Source organism: Heteronotia binoei, chromosome 11 (genome assembly GCF_032191835.1).
Source record: "Heteronotia binoei isolate CCM8104 ecotype False Entrance Well chromosome 11, APGP_CSIRO_Hbin_v1, whole genome shotgun sequence".
Taxonomy (NCBI): Eukaryota; Metazoa; Chordata; class Lepidosauria; order Squamata; family Gekkonidae; genus Heteronotia; species Heteronotia binoei.
The window spans coordinates 77385456-77411620 of record NC_083233.1 but is presented as its reverse complement, the minus strand read 5'-3'; the positions used below and the strand labels follow the sequence as shown (position 1 = coordinate 77411620).

Below are 26165 nucleotides of genomic sequence, written 5' to 3'. Positions count from 1 at the left end.
GGCTGCTGCCACCAGAAGAGTACTCCTCTGGGCCAGTTTGGTGTAGTGGTTAAGTGTGCGGACTCTTATCTGGGAGAACCGGGTTTGATTCCCCACTCCTCCACTTGCAACTGCTGGAATGGCCTTGGGTCAGCCATAGCTCTCTTATCTGGGAGAACCGGGATTGATTCCCCACTCCTCCACTTGCAGCTGCTGGAATGGCCTTGGGTCAGCTATAGCTCTCTTATCTGGGAGAACCGGGTTTGATTCCCCACTCCTCCACTTGCACCTGTTGGAATGGCCTTGGGTCAGCCATAGCTCTCTTATCTGGGAGAACCAGGTTTGATTCCCCACTCCTCCACTTGCAGCTGCTGGAATGGCCTTGGGTCAGCCATAGCTCTGGCAGGAATTGTCCTTGAAAGGGCAGCTGCTGGGAGATCCCTCTCAGCCCCACCCACCTCACAGGATGTCTGTTGTGGGTGGAGAAGATATAGGAGATTGTGAGCTGCTCTGAGTCTCTGATTCAGAAAGAAGGGCGGAGTATAAATCTGCAGTCTTCTTCTTGTTCGTATGGGTGTAGAGACTGCCTGCACCCAGGAGATGCTGATCAGCCGCACTGGGGTCCTACCCAGCTCCATGCAGGACCGGCCTTGCCACTAGGCAAACTACGCCTAGGGCGCTGGCCTTCTGGGGCACCAAATTGGGTACTCCCATGTGACAAGCGACACAAGTTAAAGGACCAGTGGGGCATCTCTTGCGAGTGTCTACAGTAGTTGTCTTAGCAGTAGTATGTGCAAAAAGGATCTAGGGGTGTTAGTGGACCATACGCTGAACATGAGTCAACAGTGTGATGCGGTGGCTAAAAAGGCAAATGCAATTTTGGGCTGTATCAACAGAAGTATAGTGTCCAGATCACGTGAAGTGATGGTGTCGCTTTACTCTGCTCTGGTAAGACCTCACCTGGAGTATTGTGTTCGGTTTTGGGCATCACAGTTTAAGGATATAGACAAGCTGGAATTGGTCCAGAGGAGGGCGACAAAGATGGTGAGGGGTTTGGAGATCCAAGTCCTATGAGGAAAGGTTGAAGGAGCTGGGCACGTTTAGCCTGGAGAGGAAGCAGCTGAGAGGTAATATGGTCACTATCTTCAAGTCCTTGAAGGGCTGTCATATAGAGGATGGTGTGGAATTGTTTTCTGTGGCCCCAGAAGATAGGACCAGAACCAGTGGGTTGAAATTAAATCAAAAGAGTTTCTGGCTCAACATTAAGAAGAACTTCCTGACAGTTAGAGCAGTTCCTCAGTGGAACAGGCTTCCTCGGGAGGCAGTGGGCTCTCCTTCCTTGGAGGTTCTAAACAGAGGCTAGATGGCCCTCTGACAGCAATGAGGATCCTGTGAATTTAGGGGGAGGTGTTTGTGAGTTTCCTGCATTGTACAGGGGGTTGGACTAGACGACCCTGGAGGTCCCTTCCAACTCTATGATTAGGAGGAGGAGGAGGAGAATCAACAGAGGAATCTAGCTCAGCTTTAGGAGGAACTTCTTGACAGCTAGAGCGGTTCCTCAGTGGAACAGGCTTCCTCGGGAGGTGGTGGGCTCTCCTTCCTTGGAGGTTCTAAACAGAGGCTAGAGGGCCATCTGACAGCAATGAGGATCCTGTGAATTTAGGGGAAGGTGTTTGTGAGTTTCCTGCATTGTACAGGAGGTTGGACTAGACGACCCTGGAGGTCCCTTCCAACTCTATGATTAGAAGGAGGAGGAGAATCAACAGAGGAATCTAGCTCAGCTTTAGGAGGAACTTCTTGACAGCTAGAGCGGTTCCTCAGTGGAACAGGCTTCCTCGGGAGGTGGTGGGCTCTCCTTCCTTGGAGGTTCTAAACAGAGGCTAGAGGGCCATCTGACAGCAATGAGGATCCTGTGAATTTAGGGGGAGGTGTTTGTGAGTTTCCTGCATTGTACAGGGGGTTGGACTAGACGACCCTGGAGGTCCCTTCCAACTCTTCTATGATTCTACCCACATTAAATGAAGAAATCTGCCATCTGCGGCTTCCTTAGGGGACTTTTGTTGTTGTTCAGTTGCACAGTCGAGTCTGACTTTTTGCGACCCTATGGACGACGTCACGCCAGGCCCTCCTGTCTTCCACCGTCCCTTAGGGGACAGTTCCCTACAAATCATGGCCTGTCTGTTAGCTAGTGTGCCCCTCTCCCTCCCTGCCTGGTTAATGCGAAGGGACATTTTGTCATTTGCAGGTAAAAGTGCTGGAGCTGGAAAAGACCCTGGAGAACGAGAGGCTGCGGCTCGGAGAGCTCCGGCGGCAGCATTATGCCCTGGCTGGCATCTGCGCGGAGAACACCGACGAAGGGAAGCCCGCTGTGGCACGCAAGCCCGGCGCCTTGAAGAAGCCACCTGTGGCCCAGAAACCTGCCCACCCCAGGCAAGGCCCTGAGGTACGTCTCACCATGCAGCCGTTAGCAAGTCCACTGCTGGGAGGCAAAAAAGATGGTCTCGGACAGGGACGGCCAACGGTAGCTCTCCAGATGTTTTCTGACTACAACTCCCATCAGCCCCCGCCATCAGCCATGCTGGCTGGGGCTGATGGGAGTCGTAGGCAAGAAACATCTGTTGAGCTACCGTTGGCCACCCCTGGTCTAGGACATCAGTCTGGGCTGCAAGGTCCATCTGAACTGCTTATCCCAACCTCATGTGTCAAATTAAGACGACTCACAGCAAGGATCCAGACAGTTCCTTTGTGCAGAAGCTGTGGCTACTACTGCACCTTCTAAGATAGATCCAGATGGGCAGCTGCGTTGGTTTGAAGCAGTAGAACAAAGCAGGAGTCAAGTGTCACCTTTAAGACCAACAGTTTTATTCAGAATGGAAGGTTTCGTGTGCTCTAAGCATGCTTCATCTCCTACTTTGTTCCCTCTAGGCTGAGTTAGTGTGAATTAGTTTATTTAGCCTTTTTTTGTTTAAAAACAGGAAAAATGGCCCCAGAGCTAACTAAGGTATGCAGTGGCTCACCACTTGAATGCCAGTAGCTCACAAAGTAGAATTTTTGCTCACGAGACTCCACAGCTTAGAGGGAGTATTGGTCACAATGGATATCTGCTTCTTCCCATACCAGAGGCAGTCTGCCTTCTTAGACCAGCCTTCCTGTTTGTGGTCACCCTTGAGGTAACAGGGAGGCCACTGTGTTATCGGTCTGATCTGACATGGCTCTACTTACGTTTTAATGTGTGTGGCATCAGCCATTTTGTAGTTCTGAGCCATAGGTTCAAAATAGTTGAAGACCCCTGCTGTAGTGTGTAACTTTCCCTATGCAGAAAGGTTAAAACGTTTGGGGCTCTTGAGCTTGAAGAAATGTCGACTGAGGGGTGACATGATAAGAGGTTTACAAGATTATGCATGGGATAGAGAAGGCAAAGAAAGAAGGACTTGTCTCCCTTTCTCACAATGTGAGAACTCGTGGGCACTCCTTGAAATTGCTGAGCAGTCAGGTTAGAAAGGAAGTACTTCTTCACCCAAAGGGTGATTAACCCATGGAGTTCATTGCCACAGGAGGTGGTGGCTGCTACAAGCATAGACAGCTTCAAGATTGGATAAACAGCTGGAGCAGAAGTCCATCAGTGGCTCTTAGCCACAGCATATTGTTGGAACTGTCTGGGGCAAGTGATGCTCTGTATTCTTGGTGCTTGGGGGAGGGCAACAGTAGGAGGGCTTCTAGTGTCCTGGCCCCACTGTTGGACCCCCTGATGGCACCTGGTTTTTTTTGGCCATTGTGTGATACAGAGTGTTGAACAGGATGGGCCATTGGCCTGATCCAACATGACTTCTCTTACTTTCTTAAGTCTGGGGCAGTGATGGTCTATAATCTTGGTGCTTGGGGGAGGGCAACAGTGGGAGGGCTCCTAGTGTCCTGGCCCCACTGATGGATCTCGTGATGGCACCTGGTTTGTTTTGGCCACTGTGTACAGTGTTGGACTGGATGCCACTGGCCTGATCCAACATGGCTTCTCTGATGTTCTTATGTGACACAGAGTGTTGGACTGGATGGGCCACTGGCCTGATCCAACATGGCTTCTCTGATGTTCTTATGTGACACAGAGTGTTGGACTGGATGCGCCATTGGCCTGATCCAACATGGCTTCTCTTATGTGTACTGCTATAATTTTTTTTCTCTTTTCTAGCTGGAAGAGGCAGATGGTGTGTACCAGGCCCAGCTTGTGAACTTCTAAGCGGTACTCCCTTGCACCTGGAAGGAGGACAGCAGCAGAACAACAAACCCAGGGCTGTTGTAGGGTTCATCTTCTACCCGTCTTGATCCTTCCTGCTGGCCCGGGGGATTGGGGGACCGTGTCCCATTGTGCAGTTTGCAGTAACTTAATTCATAGATTTCTGGTGGAGGGCAAAGACTTCTCAGGCACCAATTTGCCTCTTGATGGGGGGGGGAGTGCGCTCAGGAAAGCCCCCCCCTGCGGTGTAGACATTCCAAAGCCATTACATGTCTGTGTTTTAAACAGATGCCGATCGGATTAACCCTCAAGCTGCCTTCTGTCTGGCCTTGGCCTTGATGCTGAAATTTCTCTGTCCTCTGCCCGAGACGAGAAGGCATCCCGGACCGGGTGCAGCTGACTAATCTCTAGTCCAGGAATCTCTTTCTTGCAGTGGTGTCAGGCTACTGGTTAGCTGAGGGCGTTGTAAGTGAAAAGGGGAGGCCTTCATCAGATAAGTCCTCTTATTTATAAGCAATAGGAAGTTTTTTTGGAGTAAACGTTGGTGTATCTATTACTGTAGTACAAAGATCTTTTTAAGCAATGTGAATTTTTATTTTTTTTTTAAGTAGGCAAGGTTATTTTGTAGTGTCCGTGCTGCAAGCTAATAGGAGAATTTTCAAGAGGAAGAGACGTTCTTTCCCATTGTCGGTTTTATATGTGTAAAAGAAATTGGGTATATATATATATATATATATAGAGAGAGAGAGAGAGAGAGAGAAGGAAAGAAGCAGGGTAAGACAGCTGCACTGCACCTGGGGGTTGAAGACTTCCGGAAAAAGCTACACAGTTTTAAATGTTTTAAACCTGAATTTCTGGGGATGAAAACTGGCTTGCCAGGGTTGTTCAATGTGATTTGTAGCAATATGCATATGAGGGGTGGGGGGAGGGGAGAGGACAGGGAAATGGTTTTGATTCGGGGGGGGGGGGGCAGTTCCCAGGCTTAAGTTGTTGTTAACAGACCCATGTAGCTTATTAAAATGGACTAGTTACCTCAAATTTGTCTTTCTGCGGTTCCGGTTTTGTTCTTGGAAATGAACCAGGCTTTTTTATTTTTTAAAGTCTGTTCTCACACTGGGTGCCAACACACTGGCCAAAGGCCCTTTTTGGAATGGTGACTGCCCAGGGCTGGACGGAGGTTTACTCGTGCTCTAGGCAAAGCTGACCTTCGTACCTATCTGCTTCAGCAATCCATTTTCTACTGGGGCTAACAAGCATCATTAAAAAAGGCATGCCTGCCTGTATTATGAAGCCTGAGCAAGTGGGGAGGAGGGGCAGGCAAAAAGCTCTTTCTTACCTTGAATGTTTTAAAGGTGCTTTTTCGTATTTCTCCCATGAGATTGAGGCACCAGGGCAAAGCAGTGTCTCTCTTTCTCTCTTCCCCAAAGGAGGGGGATGCCAGAGCAGCTCAGCCAATGGAGAAGCTTGGCTCTGTAGCTCTGCTGTGCGACTGAGATTGCCTGGCGCAGCTCTAGCTTTGCCAGGCTCTCAGTCACACAGCAGAGCTACAAAGCCAAGCTCCTCCATTGACTGAGACACCTCCCTTGGGAAAGGAGGGGGGGAAGAGCAAGGAGAGGCTGTCTTACCTCAATCCCACGGAGAACAAAAATGGGGATGACAGAAACAGGAGAGGGAGAAGGAAGCAGACCATAGTGGGCTGCATGGAAGCCCTCTGGAGGCTGAGTCAGACCCACAGGCCAGACATTTGACACCCCTGAGCTAAAATATGACATGGAAGATGCTGTTTCCAGGATGAGATCTCGGTTTCTAAGATACCGAAGAGAGCAATGGAGGAGGGGCAGTCCTTAGAGATGGCTGGCCCATGACTCCCCCCCCCCCCTTTGAGTCCTGACCCACAGGCTGGGGAACACTGGTCTAGGAATAAGACAGCAAGATAACTCGTGGGCCTCTTAAGCAAGCAGCTGGGTTCTACATGAGTTACCACCAGTATTCCCTCTAAGCTGAGTTAACGTGAGCTGGCTCACAGATTTTTAGCCTCCAACTCACACATTTTTGTCTTAGCTCAGGAAGGATGACCCCAGAGCACACTAATTTATGCAGGCGCTCCCAACTTTAACCCCAGTAGCTCACAAAGTGGAATATTTGCTCACAAGACTCCGCATCTTAGAGGGAACATCGGTTACCACTTGCTGCCTAATACAGGCATGGGGGCCGAACCTTGCCAGAATGTGAAACAAGATGCCCAGCTCAGGTTTTCCAACCTACCTAAAACGAAGAAGGCTGCTGTTCAAACAACAAACTGGGCAGAGAAGAGGTCGTTAAGGGAAAAAAAACACTCAGCGGTGACCGTGTGTACAAAATCTAGGATTTTATTCCATAACCACTGCAAATCTTAAAACAGCCAAAACCTACAAGAAAAGTGAGCAGCCTCGGACTTGGGGATGTTCAGCCACATTCCCGTCAGTGACGCAGCACAAAAAAAGCGGAAATCTTCTTGTTACGCGTGAGGGAACGGCCCTGCAACCACAAAGGGACATTCTGTTGCGGGCCTTCTGGAAGTAGCTTCTCGGCGTTTGGGGCCTGCGGTGGAGGGGCTAACTGAAGAAACGCAGATTATTAACACATCCGGAATTGCCAAGGAACCAGCTGAGGGCAACTGGAATGCTAGGCTTCAATGCCCCAGGAAACCACCCCACTCTCTACTCAGGATTACGATCCCACTCGCCCTAACCAAGGAGATCAGGCTTCATGTACCTCTGCCCCCACCCCCCTCATTCCAAGTCTGACCACAACACTGCCAGCCTCACACAAAGCTTTAAACACAGTTCTTTTTCTTAGGACCCCCGCGAGGTCACAAAAGAGCGGGCGTGAGAAGACCCCTTGTGCGTTTGCCACTCGCACGGAACGATGAAGCTGTAAGTCGGCAAGCTTCGCTCGCTTCTTCCGCAATACGTACAAGTCCAGAAATGGGCAAGGAGTAACGTCAAGCTAACATACTGTGCAGTCCTGGCCAGCCATGTGGACAATTAAGACAGTCGCATTTTTAAAAAGAGGCTATTTCTTCCCTCAGAAAACCCAGCTAAGGGTCCATGGCTTCCTTCACCTCAAGATATTTTTCTTTTTCTTTTTTAAAAAAAAAGAGAACTAATTTTAACCACCACTAACTGTACGTTACAGGTATACTGAACACACACAAACGCACTCACTAAGTTTCATATATAGATCAGCCAAAGATGGGCACTAAAATCATCAGGACCCTTTTAACACCAGGTTAACTTCGGAGCTCCGTGATCATTTTGTTATTTTTCTCTCTCTCTCTCTCAAAAGAACAAATTCTTTTTCGGCAGCATTTGCCACTTGCAGGTGTTCAAAACCCCATGATTACTATTTTTTTTTAAATTGCATCTTGGCACAAAACTAACCACGCTGCTTCCTGTGCAGCAATTCTGGTTTTCCAAAGATAACCTATAGGACAAGAACGTCCTGCGGCATTCCCCTCTGCATATGCGCCTCCGCTCCAAGCGGGCTGTTACTGTCCTAATCTTGCATGCAACTTTTCCTTATCCTAAAACATACTTAACATCTGCACATTGAGACAACAAACCAGATTAGGACTCCTCTCTCTCTCTCTTTTTTTTTAACGGCACAAAGAGAAAACAGTAACCAGGCGAAGTCCGGCGCTCTCTCACGCAGGCTGCGTTGTGTTCTCAAAATATTAGTTATTTCACAGCTTGACTTGGGCGTTCAGCTTCCCACCTGTAGTGATTAGTCTACCATCGGTTCAGCAGCCGCTCTGCATGCACCTCAAGGCGCACCACGCGAATCTAGGGGCTCCAAAAACAAAGGGCTCGAAGGGACGGAGAAAGATTTCCTTGTCCCAAGGAAATGCACATTTATGTGCGCCGTGGGAGGAGCTCCACGCCAGCGCCATGCTCCCTAGCTACTTGGGAGACAGACTGATGGTGCCCCTGAGCTCTTTGCTGACTGCGGGTCCAATTCGTCAGGGCTTGGCAGCAAACAAACCAAATACTCCCGACACAAAAAAGAGCTTACAGGACAGGAAAGGATAGCTTCGAATAACCACTGGATTAAGATATGTAGCTGCCCCCCCACCTCTCACCTAATAAGCAGTGATCCTAAGGCACACATCCACCACCTTCCCCCCCCCCCCCCAATACATTGCTTCTAGATAGAAAAAATTGTTTATCGTGTGGCTTTTCTGTGCAGCGTTATCCCTGAATGGTTCGGCAATTGTAAAAATTTAGTTATTTAAAAAAAATAGTAAAAATATTTTAGACTATTTCCTGATAAGAAACAGTTGGACCATATTAGCCCCCCCCACCCAGCCCCACGTTTCCAGACAGTATACAAATATTCAGTACAAAGTTTGCAAGTGAGCCCCTCACAATTGTCTTTATGCTTGAAATATGCTGTTTCACTACCCAGGATGTATACTGTCGGCTTACGTATGAAAGTGTCTCTGGTTGTACAGACTAAGGCAACGTCTACCCAACAAAATGTGAGTGGTTTAAAACACCTGTCCAATCATGGCTCCTCAAAAACCCCTGGGAATCTGCCAAGTCACTTCGCCCACCCACCTCCCCAGACTACAATTCTTAGCATTCTTTAGAGAAGGCCTGAGAGAATCCAGTTCCCGAATATTTGGTTGCTTTTGCTGTTCTGCACCAGATCCAGGGCAAGTGGTCTTTCTCCTTCCATTTCGACAACACCTGAAATGGAAGTTGTTGTTTTTTTTCCTGGACGGTGAACTGCTTGAAAGGAAAAGAAAACGTGATATAATGAGAGATTACAAGAAGACTACATTTCTAATGTGAAAAGAGATGTGTTTTCGAAAAGGCAGGAAGACATAATTAGTAACCCTGTTAAGGAATTCTGAACAGCAGATAAGATTATAGCACCAAAGAGTCCTTTGTGCCACACAGGAGTTGAAACTCTAAGGGGAAAGAGTAAAAAAATAGCTGTGTTAGTGCCATTTTTTTTTTTTTTAAAGGAGATGGAGCTGATTCCTTGACACACTGAATGAGTAACATACATAACTGGCTCGCACTGAAATGGGCCACATTCACATCTGGCTCAACTTCTACTGAGCTTCCAGAACGATTTTTAATGCCTTTTAACACATAATTACCGGAAGCAGCCTTTGTTAGGAGACTGCTTTTGCAAGCAAACTTCCCAGCCTAAATGCATCTGAACAAAACCTCTGGAAAAGTCCGACGTCACCGGCCAAAAGACCCACCAAAGCTACTCGAGCCGAGTCATGCGTCTTATTCGTTCAGCCAGACATCTTTCTGGAGGCAGAACCGACTCACAGGGATCATCCCCATATCCTGGAGCAGTCAGGCAAGAAGCAATTACAAACAGATCTCCATTCTTTGCAGAAACCAAATCCTTTTGCAAAGTCATTTCGCCAAGCCGTGACCTTGGAGGCCTTTCGGAGTACGATTAGCAGCAGAGAAAATCACAAGGACAAAACAATGCACAGTTCACCGTGCCAGAATCAAGCTGAAATGGATACGCAGTGCTGAGCAAGTAGAGGGACACCTTTGTTTGGGAAAGGAAGGGAGGCAAGAAAGAAGGAAGAGATCATGTGCCATCCATGGAGTACTGAAATATCCCAGGTTTCATTAGTCATTGAGTCTCTAGGAGCCAGCTTTCCTTCTAGCTAAGGCTGCAGTAACAGGGATGGATTCATTCACACCTACGGATCCAACAAACTACAAGCTCCTGGGTCCCAGCAGCGTTAGCTTCAGAGTCCCGTCTCCAGATGGGAGGTTGTTCCAAAAGAAACTTGACTGGCCTCCGAAAGAGAAATGGCAACTCAGTGATACACCGAGTCCGACTGAAGATAAGAAGAGTTCCAAAAATTCCCCTCCGACACAAAAGGTTATGGCTTCAAGAAAGGGGGGGCCTACAGGCCTAAGTGGTTTGCATTTTTTTCACCCCTGTAATTTCAAAGAAGGGAGCAGAGATCACAAGGTCCAACATGAGGCAAGACAAACGGGCTCTGGCTGCACTAAACTGATGCAGCTTTGCTTCTGCGCCGCCAAAAATAAAAGTTAGCAACAGGTTAGGGGAGGAGAAGCCGTGTGATAAAGAGAGGAAAGAAAAGAAGCTACGAGTGTGTTGAAACCAAGAATGGCAAACTGCAGGTGGGTTTTTTATATATATATATAGCAAACCGAAAAATGCATCCTGTTGAAAACAAGTCCGCTTGAAACTTCCATGATAAAACAATAAGGCAGGCTGATAATTAATGCACAGATCCAACAGCTTCACGCTCTTGCAGTCTGTGAGCTTTGAAAAATGCAGCCCTTGTTAACACCTGATGGGAGAAAGCAGTTCTCCAGTGCCCGGCTGCCCCTTTCACACCCCCACCTCCTGAACGGAGGGGGAGGCTGCATGGATTTCCAGGAAGCAATCTGCTCATACTGACAAAAGTTTTATCTCCACCACTTCCTCACCAACGAGTGCTCCTGGGGTCAGCCTTGTCCACCGTTATTAGGGGGTGGGGGGGGACACTTTTAACAGAATAAGGCTAGCTAATATCATTACGGAGGTACTTGTGCCTCAGGGGTAGGACCCCACATGAATCCATCTTCCCACACAATGTCCTAAGACCTGCATTCAGGTAACGACACCTCTTCTTCCACAGCAATATGGCGTCAACTAGGCCTGGCTGAACTTTTAACTTCCTTTCCATTCCCCCTTGCCCTCCCTCACCAAAGCTTTCTTGCACCAATATCTCACTGAGTTTGGATCTCATGGATCTGGCTTTAAAAGCCTTCAAAGAATTAACAGGTCACAGTTCCAAAGGCTCCTTTTCCTAGCCAGATTACTAGGAGAGGGAAAGGAGACGGCCTCATGCTTGGCGCTCTTCCACAACACACATTCCTTAGGTCTGTGTGTGGAAGGCAAGGATTCTACAGAGCTTTACTACAGGAACCCTGAAATGCTTATCAAGTCTGACTTCACGAGGTTTGCCATTTTCTGGGCATTTCTCATTAACCTGGCAGTTCTGAGCAGAAAACGGCAAGCATTTACACCAACCCATCAACAAAATTCCCCTGGCTTGGGTGGTCTGCTTTAAAGATAATGGCCAATTTAAAGGGGGGGGGGTGGAACCCTCAGATTCAGCACTAAATTGTTTCCTTCCAAAATCCTTCTGAACGACCGACCGGCAGCAGCCCAAAACACCCAGATGAACAATGGCCGTGGTGATCCTCTAAAACAACTTCCCCTCTACCAAATTCTCTGAAGAATCGCTTATGCAATGAAAAATGCCACCTTGTGTATTCTTTAGCTGGTGTTCGAGTCACAAAACCGTCAGGGCTCATCCCACATTTAAACAGACGTTGCAATTTCAGACTAGGAAGCTGTCATGAGTGCAAAAAGTGGGTTTTTTAAAAAAAAAATCTAGCCGACAAGAATCTATATATAGAGCAGGGGTGGCCAACGGTAGCTCTCCAGATGTTTTTGCCTACAACTCCCATCAGCCCCAGCCATTAGCTATGCTGGCTGGGGTTGATGGGAATTGTAGGCAAAAAAACATCTGGAGAGCTACCGTTGGCCACCCCTGATATAGAGAAGAGAGCTCACCAGCAAGATGTTTAAAAGGGTGTGGGTATTAGATAACTAACAAATTCTGGAAGAACAGAGAGGCTTCAAAAGAAGATCTCTCCTGGTGCAGGAGGAAGCAAGAGTGACGGTTAAGCACATACAAATTAGTCCTCTTGGGGATGAGGGAAGCACCTTTGGCAAGAGCCAGGAAATGACAGGAATGCAGATGCAAGGAATGAGAACTGGGCTGATCTCAAAAGAATATAAGAAATTAACTTTTTTTTTTTTTAAATAAGAGCCACTTGCCTTCATGCCGTGGTGGGGAAACTTATACGGCCTCAGTTTTGGAGATCCTATGCCGCTACATCACAACCAAGAGACTAATATTAAAGACGGGGCTGATCAGAGGGGGCGATTGCAGGGCGTTCTCAACATGGCACTCATCGTGTAAATTTTAGTCACCCTTCAAAAGCAGGAAAAGTTATTTTGCGTTCACCGTTTTGGACATCCTGAGATTTTCTGGAGGTCGGTAAGTTTAAGAGTTGATTTCTCGTGGTTTGAAAAAGCAGACACCCCACTCCCCCGAAACCAAAGGTATGACATCAGTGTTGGCGGTGACTGCCACCCCCACCCCTCATCAGGTGCCGCTGAAACTTCTAACCTACATGATAATTTTCAGAGCATGTATCCCAAGCACCAGGCACAGAGAGGACCGGGCTAACAGCCTGTTTCAAAGGAAGGTTTCCCACTGCAGTCTCCCGGGCAGAGCGCTTCTGCAATGGCTGGCGTGTTGCATATCAGAACAGAGGTTTCTTTCGAGGAATCGGTGGCCTGCAGTTCCCTGTGCTCGGAGTCAGAAAGGAAACGAGATCCCAAGGGGAAAGAAAGGCAGGCGTTCGGCCGAAGTAGTCGCTCCAGACTCCGTTTATACGTGAAATGTTTCACCAGAGAGACAAAAAATTCAGCGGGCCCGACCGTCTCCCATGCAAGAGCCGGGCAGATGCCGATTCGTTAAGAGAAGATAAAACACGGTCGAACGCGTCGATGCATCATTGGTTGTCGCCCTGAACTTCTTCTGAAATCACGTGCGAAGAAGGGGGAGGTTCGCACCGCTTCTTCAGCCCGAGTCTCAGAGTTAGGGGATAAAGAGAAAAGCACCAATACGTGACTCTGGGTCCGATGGCATATTCACTGTAGGATAAAGCCAGGGTTGGGTGGCAGGCGAGGTGGCGGTCTTTGGGGCAGCGCTGGTGGGAACTGTGATGCAAACGGAGTTGGATATCCCGCTGGCGGCATCTGACTGACGGGAGGGACTCCCGTTCGCGGGGGAAGCAGAGGGTATGGGTGGCTTGGATAGGGAGCAGCTGGTCCAGCATTCATTGCCGCTGTAAAGGGAGTAGGAAAGCGTCCTGCTGGGACCAGCGATGCTGGAGGTGGTGGGGGTGGATTCCGCCGAGGCATAACTGAAGGAGGGGCGTTTGCCTCCGCAGTCTGAAGCGCTGGTGGGGTTTCGGTGGCTCTCGGCTGAGGCGGTGCCGCCAGGGGGAGTCTCGGCCCCTTCAGCACCATCTCCTGAAGTTTTTCGATTTTTACACGCCGCAGATGAGCCAGTTTTCTTTGGCTCTGGTATTCGTCGATGAAGGCGTCCAATGGCACTTCGCCGTCCAGAAACTTCTCGGCCATGTTCTGTCACAGAGATGGAAAGAATTGTTATTAGGGAGTGCTGCCCTTTGCACATTCTAATCAAAGTCTAACGCTCCTGGCTGTTAAGACGGACAGGTGGAGTACACCAAGGGCCTTTGATCCTGCACATGGCTGAGGCTGCAGCAGAGGAAACAGTGTCCATATCATTAGGGGCAGGTTAGGGACCTGACTCCCCCACACCAGGGGTGGCAAACTTGCTTAAGAGCCTCATAGAACAAATGTCAGGTGTCTGAGAGCCGCAAGACATGAATATCAGATGTTTGAGAGCTGTCAGTCAAGGGAGGAAGGCAAATAGATAGGGGTGGGAGGAAGGAAAGAGAGGTGGAAAGAAAGCAACTTTAACGAAGGAGGCCCGACTGAAATCGACCAGAGATAGGGCCTTTTCAATCACAGCCCCCTGCTGGTGGAACCAGTTACCGGATGAAGTGAGGGCCTTGAGGAACCTTGGGCAGTTCCGCAAGGCCTGCAAGACTGTCCTCTTCTGGTTAGCGTACAACTGACTGGCATTTAAGAACTTCGGAGGAAGCCCGTCACCATCAGATTAACACCAAATCAACAGACTGTCTCTGTTTCTTCTGTCTTAATTGTTTTAACTACTGTAAATTATTGAATATGTATTTTAATATTTATTAATTTTATTGTTCTATGTTTTTTACGTTGTAAGCCGCCCTGAGCCTGCCTTGGTGGGGAGGGCAGGATATAAATCAAATAATAAACTCTAATTGCATTCTCCAAGCTGCCAGCTGGCTTGACTTAGAGAAGTGATTTAAAGAGACAAATGCCTTCTCCAAGCCAGCCAATAGGACAGTGAGGGCTTCAAGAGCCGCACAATAAGCGTGAAAGAGCCACAGGCAGCTCCCAAGCCACAGTTTGGCCACCCCTGCCCCAGACCCTAGGCTCTTCCTCTTCATCACTCCACCACACTGGGTGTGGCCCTCCCCCAGCTTTTGTATTCAGAGCAGCATCAGCTTGCCAGGGGATCAGGCAGAGGCCTCACAATTGCATCCTCAGAGCCTGCCTGCCTACCGAGGGCCCTTTCACCGGATATATCAGATACTGAACTTTTAAATGGCTTGCTTGCAAGGCATACTGGTGTAATGCTAAATGTACAGGGGTCACCACCGGTGTTCCCTCTAAGCTGAGTTAGTGTGAGCTAGCTCACAGCTTTTTAGCCTCTGGTTCACATGTGGTTGCCTTAGCTCAGGAACAATGGCCCCAGAGCAAACTAATTCACACAGCAGCTCACCACTTTTAATGCCAGCAGCTCACAAAGTGGAATTTTTGCTCATAAGACAGTATTGGTCACCCACCATGTTTGCACTCAAACCACACCATAAAAACCGGAGGAAAACAGTCAAAGTCCAGGAGTGGCTGAAAGACTAACAACATTTGTGGCAGGCAAGCAGTGACTCATGAAAGCACATCCCCTGCCACAAATTTTGTTAAGTGTGCAGTTTTGTTAAGTGTGCAAAAGGAAGTACTTCTTCACCCAAAGGGTGATTAACACGTGGAATTCACTGCCGCAGGAGGTGGTGGTGGCTAGAAGCATAGCCAGCTTTAAGAGGGGATTGGATAAGCATCTGGAGCAGAGGTCCATTAGTGGCTATTAGCCACAGCTTACTGTCAGGGGCAGTGAGGCTCTGTATTCTTGGTGCTTGGGGAGAAGGGCAAAGTGGAAGGATTTCTAGCCCCACTTGTGAACCTCCTGATGGCACTTGGGGTTTTTTTTTTACTACTGTGTGACCCAGAGGGTTTGGCCTGGATGGGTCATTGGCCTGATCCAACATGGCTTCTCTTATGACTTACAACAGCTGCCACGAATTTCATTCGTCTTTAAGGTGCTCTGGGACCCCTTGCTCTTTTCCTCTGCTACGAACGGACTGACAAGGCTCTTCAACCTGTGAAGCCGGAAGCTGCTGCTGCTCTGGGCACCTCCAGCAGCAGGGTTAGGTTGGTGCTTCACTGTCTACTGGAGACAGGAATGTGCCGTGACATCATTTTCCACGCAGCCAGCCAAGGTGTTTGCAGGGCTGCCTGGCCACAGGCTATGCTTACCGGGGGAAATATTTAACAGGGAACTCCTCAGGCAAACCTCCAAAAATTCACTGCAGGGCAGGAAGCTGAGGCTTTTAAGGCTGCTGGGCTGGGCGTGGGGCTGCTGCGGCAACCTGTTCAAAACGTCAACAGCGGTCAAACAGGCATCCCAGCACAAGTAGCACAGCACAGACTGTATCCTGCCACCAGTGTTCCCTCTAAGCTGAGCTAGCATGAGCTAGGCTCACAGATTTGTAACCTCCGGCTCACACATTTTCGTCTTAGCTCAGGAAAGATGACCCCAGAACACACTAAGTTATGCAGGAGCTCACAGCTTTAATGCCAGGAGCTCAGAACTTCAATGCCAGTAGCTCACAAAGTAGAATTTTTGCTCACAAGACCCTTGCAGCTTAGAGGGAACATTGCCTGCCACTCCACTCAGTTTAATGGCAGCACAATCCTCCGGCAAGAAGAGCCCCTGCCCATGCAAGAGCCCGTTCCGCCAGCAAAATGGGTACCTGTGTCAGCAGAGGTTCCTTGCACCAGAGGAAAGCTTTCATCATAGAATCATAGAGTTGGAAGAAACCTCCAGGGTCATCTAGTCCAACCCCCTAATCTCCAGGGTCATCTAGTCCAACCATCATCAGCTTAGATAAACCCACACTAAGACCCTCCCAGCTACAAAGTGTGAACTTAGAATAAATTGTGTACATCAAGCAAATAGGGGTGAGGCTGTGAGCTTGAATAGGCCTGGTTTCAGCAGGGCTGGGTAAGAACAGGGGTGGCCAAACTATGGCTCAGCAGCCACACGTGGCTCTTTCACACATATTGCGTGGCTCTCGAAGCCCCCACTGCCCAGTCAGCTGGTTTGGAGAATGCATTTAAAGTTGCTTTCTTTCCACCCTCTCCTCCCTCCCTGTCCTGTCCTGCAGCTCTCAAAACATCTGACGATCATGTCTTGCGGCTCTCAAATATCTGATGTTTGTTCTATGTGGCTCTTACATTAAGCAAGTTTGGCCGCCCCTGGGCTAGAAGAATGGACAAACTATCATTCCTTCGTGATCGAGGGGACGATAAGTCTGTTGGGGGCTTGAGCAGCTGCCCAGCTCAATGGGATTTTATGCCCTAACTGTAACCCACCCACCCCAAGATATGCCGACACAGTGACCTCACACCTCGGAGACAGAAAATCCTCCCCACGCACCCCAAGGAGCTGTTGTTCAAACTCTCCTGTGACCAGAGGGACGTGAAGAACATCACAAGCCAAGATGCCACAATTAGGGATCAAACACACACACTTCCCCCCCTTTTGTTTTTTCCCCACTTTCCCTCTATGCAATATTTGATTTTTCCTGTGCGTGTGTTGGTTTGTTGTTGTTTTTTTTTTAAGATTTATGTATTTTCAAGTTTGGGGAAAGGTCTAGGATTGAAGATGACACGGAGCCCTGCTGCTCTCAGCTCCCACGACCTCCAAAGAGAAGTCTCCACCAGACGCTTTCTGATTAAAGCCTTCGGCAAGTGCAGCCTGCAAATCTGGAAATTTTTCAGGAACTGCAACAAGATTTTTTTTAAAAAAAAATCTGAGATTCTTAGGATGTGGAGCATTGAGCAGATGAGCCCCAGCAGTTCATGCTTTCATGTGCATAAATATGAAAAATACTGATAATGAAACATACTGTACTCCTGGCCAAACTGAATCTCCCCACCCCCCCAAGTGTTGCTGGCAAACTCAAGTGGAGGGAATGTGCCCACTTGCAACTGTGACTAAGAGGATGCTGAAATGAGGAAGAGCTCGCTGAGCCCCAGAGACAGGAAGGGTGACTGAGCACACGCAATAACGACTCAGTTCCTAAAGGTAACCAGCAGCAGAGGTTTAGAGCGTGCGTTGATCCGTGTCTGAAATAAAGTTACTGTGGCTCTGGAAAATGGTGAGAAAAGAGGCTGATGAAGTGTGAGACAAGCGAAACGTGAGGGCTCTTTTCTATAGGGTTCCTCCTTATTCTCTCCATTATAACGTCACAAGCGGAACCTTTAAGGACTCCACCCTATAGCACTTACTTATGAACTTTGTTAAGGCTGTTTCCTATGTAGAAATTTTAAAGTGCATGAATTGGGGGAGTGCAAATATCTTAGTCTTCCTTTGTTCTATTTTGTCTTATATTTGCACTAAATCAAATGCATGTACACACAATGAGAGTGTGAATATCTTTATTGTTGACCAGTGATTTTTTGTAATTATTCCATTGTACACTGGTACCAGTCAGAAACGACTGGTGCTTGCACAGGGAACCTTTCCTTTTCCTAAAGGTAACCTAGGCTGGGGAAGAAGAAGACAACGACTGCAGATTTATACACCGCCCTTCTCTCTGAATCAGAGACTCAGAGTAGCTCACAATCTGTGTCTTCTCCCCCCACAACAGACACCCTGTGAGGTGGGTGGGGCTGAGAGAGCTCTCACAGCAGCTGCCCTTTCAAGGATAACTCCTGCGATAGCTGTGGCTGACCCAAGGCCATTCCAGCAGCTGCAAGTGGAGGAGTGGGGAATCAAACCCAGATAAGAGTCCACACACTTAGCCACTACACCAAATCGACTCTTTCTGGGAAGGGAGCAAAGGGCCAAAAGCACAATGTTGGCATTTGTAGAAAAGAGCTGCATCTTGAAAAACAAAACTCTTGACTGCTGTGATTGCCATGGGGTGGGGAGGGGGAGAGAGTTGTTATGATAATTTTACTGCCATTTGTACTGCACTGTTTCACCTTGTAAGCCAAAGTCTCTGGAGAGGGCAGCATACAAATCTTCTAAATTAACCATCTGGCTTCAGGTGAACAATCCTGGCCTTTACTCTCTGGTCCAAGCCCCAGGTCTGGGTACTGGATTCAGTGGGGCTCAAAGAGAGATCTCGCACCTTGGAGACAGATAACCTTCCCCACGCGCCCCAAGGAGCCGTTGTTCAAGCTCTCCTTGAGAGCCAGTTTGGTGTAGTGGTTAAGTGTGCGGACTCTTATCTGGGAGAACCGGGTTTGATTCCCCACTCCTCCACTTGCACCTGCTGGAATGGCCTTGCGTCAGCCATAGCTCTCTTATCTGGGAGAGCCGGGTTTGATTCCCCGCTCCTCCACCTGCAGCTGCTGGAATAGCCTTGGATCAGTCATGGCTCTCTTATCTGGGAGAACCAGGTTTGATTCCCCCCCTCCTCCACCTGCAGCTGCTGGAATGGCCTTGGATCAGTCATGGCTCTCTTATCTGGGAGAACCAGGTTTGATTCCCCCCTCCTCCACCTGCAGCTGCTGGAATGGCCTTAGGTCAGCTATAGCTCTCTTATCTGGGAGAACCGGGTTGGATTCCCCACTCCTCCACTTGCACCTGCTGGAATGGCCTTGGGTCAGCCATAGCTCTGGCAGAGGTTGTCCTTGAAAGGGCAGCTGCTGAGAGCCCTCTCCAGCCCCACCCACCTCACAGGGTGTCTGTTGTGGGGGAGGAAGGGAAAGGAGATTGTGAGCCGCTCTGAGACTCTTCGGAGTGGAGGGCGGGATATAAATCCAATATCTTCATCTACCTCACAGGGTGTCTGTTGTGGGGGAGGGAGGGAAAGGAGATTGTGAGCCGCTCTGAGACTCTTCGGAGTGGAGGGCGGGATATAAATCCAATATCTTCATCTACCTCACAGGGTGTCTGTTGTGGGGGAGGAAGGGAAAGGAGATTGTGAGCCGCTCTGAGTCTCTTCAGAGTGGAGGGCAGGATATAAATCCAATATCTTCATCTACCTCACAAGGTGTCTGTTGTGTGTAGGGGGGGAGGTAAAGGAGATTGTGAGCCGCTCTGAGACTCTTCGGAGTCGAGGGCGGGATATAAATCCAATATCTTCATCTACCTCACAGGGTGTCTGTTGTGGGGCGGGGGGAAAGTAAAGGAGATTGTGAGCTGCTCTGAGACTCTTCGGAGTGGAGGGCGGGATATAAATCCAATATCTCCATCTACTTCACAGGGTGTCTGTTGTGGGGGAGGAAGGGAAAGGAGTTTGTGAGCCGCTCTGAGACTCTTCGGAGTGGAGGGCGGGATATAAATCCAATATCTTCATCTACCTCACAGGGTGTCTGTTGTGGGGGAGGAAGGGAAAGGAGATTGTGAGCCGCTCTGAGACTCTTCGGAGTGGAGGGCGGGATATAAATCCAATATCTTCATCTACCTCACAGGGTGTCTGTTGTGGGGGAGGAAGGGAAAGGAGTTTGTGAGCCGCTCTGAGACTCTTCGGAGTGGAGGGCGGGATATAAATCCAATATCTTCATCTACTTCACGGGGTGTCTGTTGTGGAGGACGAAGGGAAAGGAGATTGTGAGCCGCTCTGAGACTCTTTGGAGTGGAGGGCGGGATATAAATCCAATATCATCTTCTTCTTCCTGTGACCAGAGGCACATGCAGGCAAGTAGGAGGAGACACCTGTTTCCAAGCCACAAATCCTCCTTTCCGCAGAAGTGCTGCGGATTGTGACAAGAGCCCAGAGGAAGCACCACAAATCCAGCAGGCTTCTTCCTCTTACCTCAGTGTCTTCCTCGATCTTCGCCCCTTCGGTCTGAAGAAGTGCCAGCAAGGTCTCCAGGGAAGCGTTACTAGATTGTCGGTCTGCAAAAATGGAGCACAAGCAGCAAGAGCCACAAATCAGAACGCAGCCGCTAAGCGCAGTATTAGTTAAGCTACAACTTTAGTTATTCACTTAACTGGAAGATTTAAATTTAGCAAGAGAAGTAACGGAAAATAAAAAAAAATACACTGCAGAATTAGCTATTAGCGTAAATCAGATGGATGTTCCAAACAGCCGTCTTTGGGGTCAGCTAATGAGGGAAGCCTTGAGCCTTCTAGGGCGGATACTGATTTGAAAGAAACTTTTGAGATTACGTGTCCTTTTTCTAATGTACTTACATGGACTGAAACTAATGGTTACTGGAAGAAGAGAGTGAAATGGATACTTTTCAAGTTGTCTTGTTTTGAGGAAATAAGAAGTAAAGGAAGCCATTCCTTGAAGACTCATCGAAGCAAGAGTTACAAGTTGCTCTTTGTTATACTCCTTTGAGAGTTTTGTTTGGACTCTTTTGAAACAGACTCGTATATTGACTTTGCTGGTTTGCCACTTTATGTCCTCACATGTTTGTGTATGTTTAAGTATATTAGAATGTAGTAATTTTGGTCACTGTAACCTTTGGGTTGTGCGTATTTTTTTTATTATTATTATTAATTACTTTAAGTTTCTACCCCGCCCTCTCCGCAAGCGGACTCAGGGCTGCTAACAACATTCATTTTTTACAATTTAACCAATAAAAAACTACAATTTAAAATTATCTAAAACATTTAAAAACATTTTATTTCATGGTGCTGTATCACTACAATATAATATAATATAAATGATGATCATGGTACTCTATAATGATGTAGGATGGCAGTTCTCTCCCGGTTAGATCTCAAAGGCCTGTCGAAACAGTTCAGTCTTACAGGCCCTGTGAAAAGTAGAGAGATCCTGCAGGGCCCTTATGGCCTCCGGGAGAGCATTCCACAGTTCTGGTGCTGCCACCGAGAAGGCCCTAGCTCGCGTCTGCCACAACTTAGCCTCCCCTTTGGTCCAGGGAGGGAAAACAGATTTTTTGTCCCTGAACGCAGTGCTCTCCGGGGAACGTGTGGGGAAAGGCGGTCCCGCAGATAAGACAGGCCCCTGAACATCGAGGGCTTTAAAGGTCAATACCAACACCTTGAAACGGACTCGGAACACAATAGGTAGCCAGTGCAGCTCTCTCAGCACTGGCCGAATGCGTTCCCACCGGGGGAGCCCCATTAACAGCCGCGCTGCAGCGTTCTGCACTAGCTGCAGTTTCCGAGTCAGCGTCAAGGGTAGCCCCATGTAGAGAGCATTACAGTGATCTATTCTTGAGGTGACGGTAGCGCGGATCACCATTGCTAAGTCGTCGCGCTCCAGGAAAGGGGCCAACTGCCGCACCTGCCAAAGATGAAAAAAGGCGGGTCTAGCAGTGGCTGCTACCTGGGCCTCCATTGTAAGAAAGGGCTCCAGGAGCACTCTCAAGCTCTTGACCTCATTGGCCGGTATTAGTGACACCCCGTCAAGAGCTGGCAGAGGGATCTCCCCACCCCCCCGGACCAGCCCAGCTCAGATAGAGAACCTCCGTCTTCGTCGGATTCAGCTTTTAATGGGTGGAGGTCAGCAGGACACCCACAGAAAGGGCTGCAGACCTCCCTCGCTGCCCCGGCCCCCCTCTCCCAGCAACCATCACTGTATCACCCGGGCTGTCCTCAAAACAGCTCCTCCTTCCAAACTACCCATTTAGTTCTCTTTCCCTTGTTTCCTTCTGCCCCGAGTGAAGCCTGATCCCAGTTGATCTCGTTTTGGGGGGCTTTCAGAACTGCAAAACCAAGCCACAACAGGGTGGGTGCAATTCCATCAATAATTAGCTGACACATCTGCCCTATACATGCTAATGTGGGGAAACCCCTTTGATTCAAGCACGCTTGGGCTTCCAGCTGAACGGGAAGAAGAAGAAGAAGAAGATATTGGATTTATATCCCGCCCTCCACTCCGAAGAGTCTCAGAGCGGCTCACAATCTCCTTTACCTTCCTCCCCCACAACAGACACCCTGTGAGGTGGGCGGGGCTGGAGAGGGCTCTCACAGCAGCTGCCCTTTCAAGGACAACCTCTGCCAGAGCTATGGCTGACCCAAGGCCATGCTAGCAGGTGCAAGTGGAGGAGTGGGGAATCAAACCCGGTTCTCCCAGATAAGAGTCCGCACACTTAACCACTACACCAAACTGGGAAATGTCATGCCTCAGTTTGAGTGCACTGCCGGCTGGTCAGTCGCTACACGGCTCTAAGAAAATGGTTAACTGCCATGAAATTGCTAGGTGGCCTCAGGCAAGCCTGTGAATTCTTGGTCCTGCCTCTCATCTAAAATACAGGGATCCCACCACAAGCCTGCCTCAGGGACAAGCGACAAGGTTGCTGTTTTTAACAAGTTGGGCTGAATTCCCTGGAGCCACACAGCAGCTGCGAGGAATGCTATTAAAAAATAAAGCCTTTGGATTGCCGCTGCACAGGGAGGAAAGAGTAGGCGGATATAAACAGCCGACTCTCCCAAGACATTTTCCTGCAAGGAAACAGCATGCGTTTGTGTGGAGCAAGGGGTTATTTCCCCACTTTTGTTGCTCCCTGAGCACAGAATATTTGACACGGAGCAGCAAAACAGGGAAATCATCAGCTATCGATATAAACCGCCTGTGCACCAAATCTCTTTCACAGCAAGAAGATGATGATGAAGATATTGGATTTATATCGTGCCCTCCGCTCCGAATCTCAGAGTGGCTTACAATCTCCTTTACCTTCCTCACCACCACCACCCCCAGACACCCTGTGAGGTGGGTGGGGCTGAGAGGACTCTCCCAGCAGCTGCCCTTTCAAGGACAACCTCTGCCAGAGCTATGGCTGACCCAAGGCCATCCCAGCAGCTGCAAGTGGAGGAGTGGGGAATCAAACCCTGTGAGGTGGGTGGGGCTGAGAGGACTCTCCCAGCAGCTGCCCTTTCAAGGACAACCTCTGCCAGAGCTATGGCTGACCCAAGACCATCCCAGCAGCTGCAAGTGGGGGAGTGGAGAATCAAACCCGGTTCTCCCAGATAAGAGTCCGCGCACTTAACCACTACACCAAACTGGCTCTAATGTTTGGTTTTTAAAATTGTTTATATATGTTTTTTTTTCTTTTACAACTGTAATTTAAATTATTTTATTATGACTGTTAGCCGCACAGAGTTCACTTGCGGAGTGGGTGACATATAAATCAGGAGGAGGATTGATGATGACTGATGATGATGATATTGGATTTATATCCTGCCCTCCACTCTGAATTTTAGAGTCTCAGAGTGGCTTATCTTCCTCCCCCACAACAGACATCTTGCGAGGTGGGTGGGGCTGAGAGGGCTCTCCCAGCAGCTGCCCTTTCAAGGACAACCTCTGCCAGAGCTATGGCTGACCCAAGGCCATGCCAGCAGGTGCATGTGGAGGTGTGGGGAATCAAACCCGGTTCTCCCAGATAAGAGTCCGCACACTTCACCACTACACCAAACTGGCTCTCTGCCAGTAAATAAATAAAATAAAAATAAACAAATAAATCACTCCCCGCTCCTAGCTAGAGGGTGCAGGAATCCTCCCCACAGCAATGTTCTGAGTCCTTCTGGGCTCTCCCTTCTTTTTAAAAGCCACTGCCTGCAGCTGTTGTGCGACTACAGGGAATCCAGACCCTGCTCTTTAAAAAACTGAATGCGCAGTTTGGGTTTTACGGAGCAGTTGTAAGAAGTAGTACTAAGATGAAGCGCTATATAAGTGCTAAGGTTTATTTAATTCAATAAGTGTCTTCTGCTGCTCAAGATGCGTGAATCAATGAGCTTCAAAGGCAGGGGTATTCTGAGGGCCAGATATGACATAAATGAGACCTTGTTGGGCCAAGCCGTGCTGAGCCAGGCCATGTGTGTACCTATTTACGATTAGGTAGCAAAGATATAAACTTTTTAAAGAACACAAACACAATTAAATATTTTTTTTTAAAATTTTTAAAATAAAACATGCTTAAAACATTAGCATTTGTTGGTCTTAAAGGTGGTTTCTTTGTATTTCTCCCATGGGATCCACGGAACTGGGCAAAGGAAGCTCTGGCTCTTTCCCTCCCTCCCCAGGAGACCAGGAGGGGGAGGAGCCTCAGCCAATGGAGAAAATCGAGGCTTTGCTCTGTAGCTCCTGTGCGATTGAGCAAGCCTTGCAAAGCAGGCTGAGATGCAAAAAGAAGGAAGAGGGAGAAGGAAGAATACGAGAGCCAGTTGCTCGGAGGCCTGATAGGAGCCTTCCAGGGGCCTGATTCGGCCCCTGGGCTGCATGTTTGACATCCCTGTTCTAAGAGTACAAACGGAAAGGACTGCCACCATTCAAGCCGTTCAGAAGGCTGGACAATGGAACTCTGCTCTTCCAACTTTGTGAAAAAAAATCTGGCAATCTCCAGGATAAGATGGACAGCATGCAGGACACATCTGCTTCAATCCGTTTTATGTCTCAAATATAAACAGTGTCAGTTTTCCCCCCTCAACAGCTTGTTAGCATTTTTAGAAACTGTAGCCCGGAATGTACTTAGCACTCAAGACGTGTGATATCTGACACTTTGCTGTTAATGCTCCAGGGAAAAAGGCACAGAAAGGGAAGGATTCAGCACCAAAGTGGCATTACCTAGCTTGGTTTTCTTTATCTGATAAGCTTCAAAAAGAACCTGCAGCTCCTGGTACTTTTGCGTCAGCGCAGCTTTCAGAGCGTCCAGCTTTGGCTGGTACAGGAGGTTACCCTCGGCGAGGCTACGGTTGCTGGCAAGAGTCATGTCCTTGCTAAGCTGAACATTTTGGGCCTGTGAAAGAAAAATGCAGAGAGTTATGTGAGCACTTCCATCATCTCCGCCCTGAGCCTGCTCCGGCAGGGAGGGCGGGATACAAATAAAATTATCTAATCTATCTAATTATCTAATTTAGGAGCAGACACTGCACTTTGAAGCATTTCCCAGGCCCCTACAGTCAGTGGCCAGTCTTTGATTTAGGACAATGTTTTAGACAGTGTGTGAACTCTATGGCAGGGGTGCCGAATTCATTTGTTATGAGGGCCGAATCTGACATAAATGAGACCTTGTCGGGTCGGGGCATGTTGGGCTGGGCCATATGTACACCTATTTAAGATTAGGTAAAAAAACCTTAAAACATGATTCAAACATTAGCACTGGTTGGTCTTAAAGGTGCTTTCTTTGTATTTCTCCCATGGGATCCAGGGAACTGTGCAAAGGAAGCTCTGGTTCTTTCCTTCCTTCCCCAGGGGCCCAGGAAGGGAAGGAGCCTCAGCCAATAGAAGGAAGAGAGGCTTGGTTCAGCAGCTCTGCTGTGCAATTGAGAGAACTTGGCAAAGCAAGTTCTCCCTCCCCCCTTTCCTCCCAAGAGAGAAGCCTCAGCCAATGGACAAAATAGAGGTTTTGCTCTGTAGCTCCTGTGCATTTGGACAAGCCTTGCAAAGCAAGTTGTTATGCAGAAGCAAGCAGATGATAGCCTGTTGTTCAGGGGCCTAATAGAAGTGCTCTGGGAGCCTGATTCGGCCCCCGGGATGCATGTTTGACACCCCTGCTCTATGGGGGGGGTCTCTTCAAACCGCTATCAGCCTCAGACTAAACAGGAAACACAGTGTGTGGGCATAATCTATGAATATGACTGAATATCTTTCACTTGCAGTCTTCTCCAGAGAAGGTTCTGCCAAGAAAGGTTCAAACGTCAAACTAAAATTGAGAACGCCCAAGTCCAAATCCCTACTTTGCTATGAAGTTCACTGGGTGACTCTGGCCCAGCTTTAGGCTGATCAATCTCACAGGGCTGTTGTGAGGATAAATGGGAGGGGAGAAGCCATTATCACACTCCTTGGAGGAAAGGTGGGATAAAAAAAATCATAAGTGATTCAGAAGATGGCAAGTTTTGGGTGCCGTTAAGGCGAGGATAAACTGATAAGAGTTCACAGAAACATACGAACGCAAAAGAAGCCATGTTGGATCAGGCCAATGGCCCATCCAGTCTAACACTCTG

General features: G+C 48.6%; 2 protein-coding genes across 2 annotated transcripts in view; one reads left to right on the top strand and one right to left on the bottom strand.

Annotated features, from left to right (window-relative positions):
* HIP1R (huntingtin interacting protein 1 related) overlaps positions 1-4945 on the top strand; it is a 121837-nt gene extending 116892 nt beyond the window's left edge. The window contains exons 31-32 of the mRNA XM_060250135.1: positions 2225-2422; positions 4163-4945. Of these exons, the coding sequence (XP_060106118.1) occupies positions 2225-2422; positions 4163-4210 (246 nt within the window). The 3' untranslated portion in view covers positions 4211-4945. The remainder of the gene's footprint in view (positions 1-2224; positions 2423-4162) is intronic.
* Positions 4946-12049: 7104 nt separating this feature from the next.
* Positions 12050-26165, bottom strand: part of VPS37B (VPS37B subunit of ESCRT-I) — a 36763-nt gene continuing 22647 nt past the window's right edge. The window contains exons 2-4 of the mRNA XM_060250134.1: positions 24787-24958; positions 20062-20144; positions 12050-13471 (exon numbers count right to left, since the gene is read on the bottom strand). Of these exons, the coding sequence (XP_060106117.1) occupies positions 12974-13471; positions 20062-20144; positions 24787-24958 (753 nt within the window). The 3' untranslated portion in view covers positions 12050-12973. The remainder of the gene's footprint in view (positions 13472-20061; positions 20145-24786; positions 24959-26165) is intronic.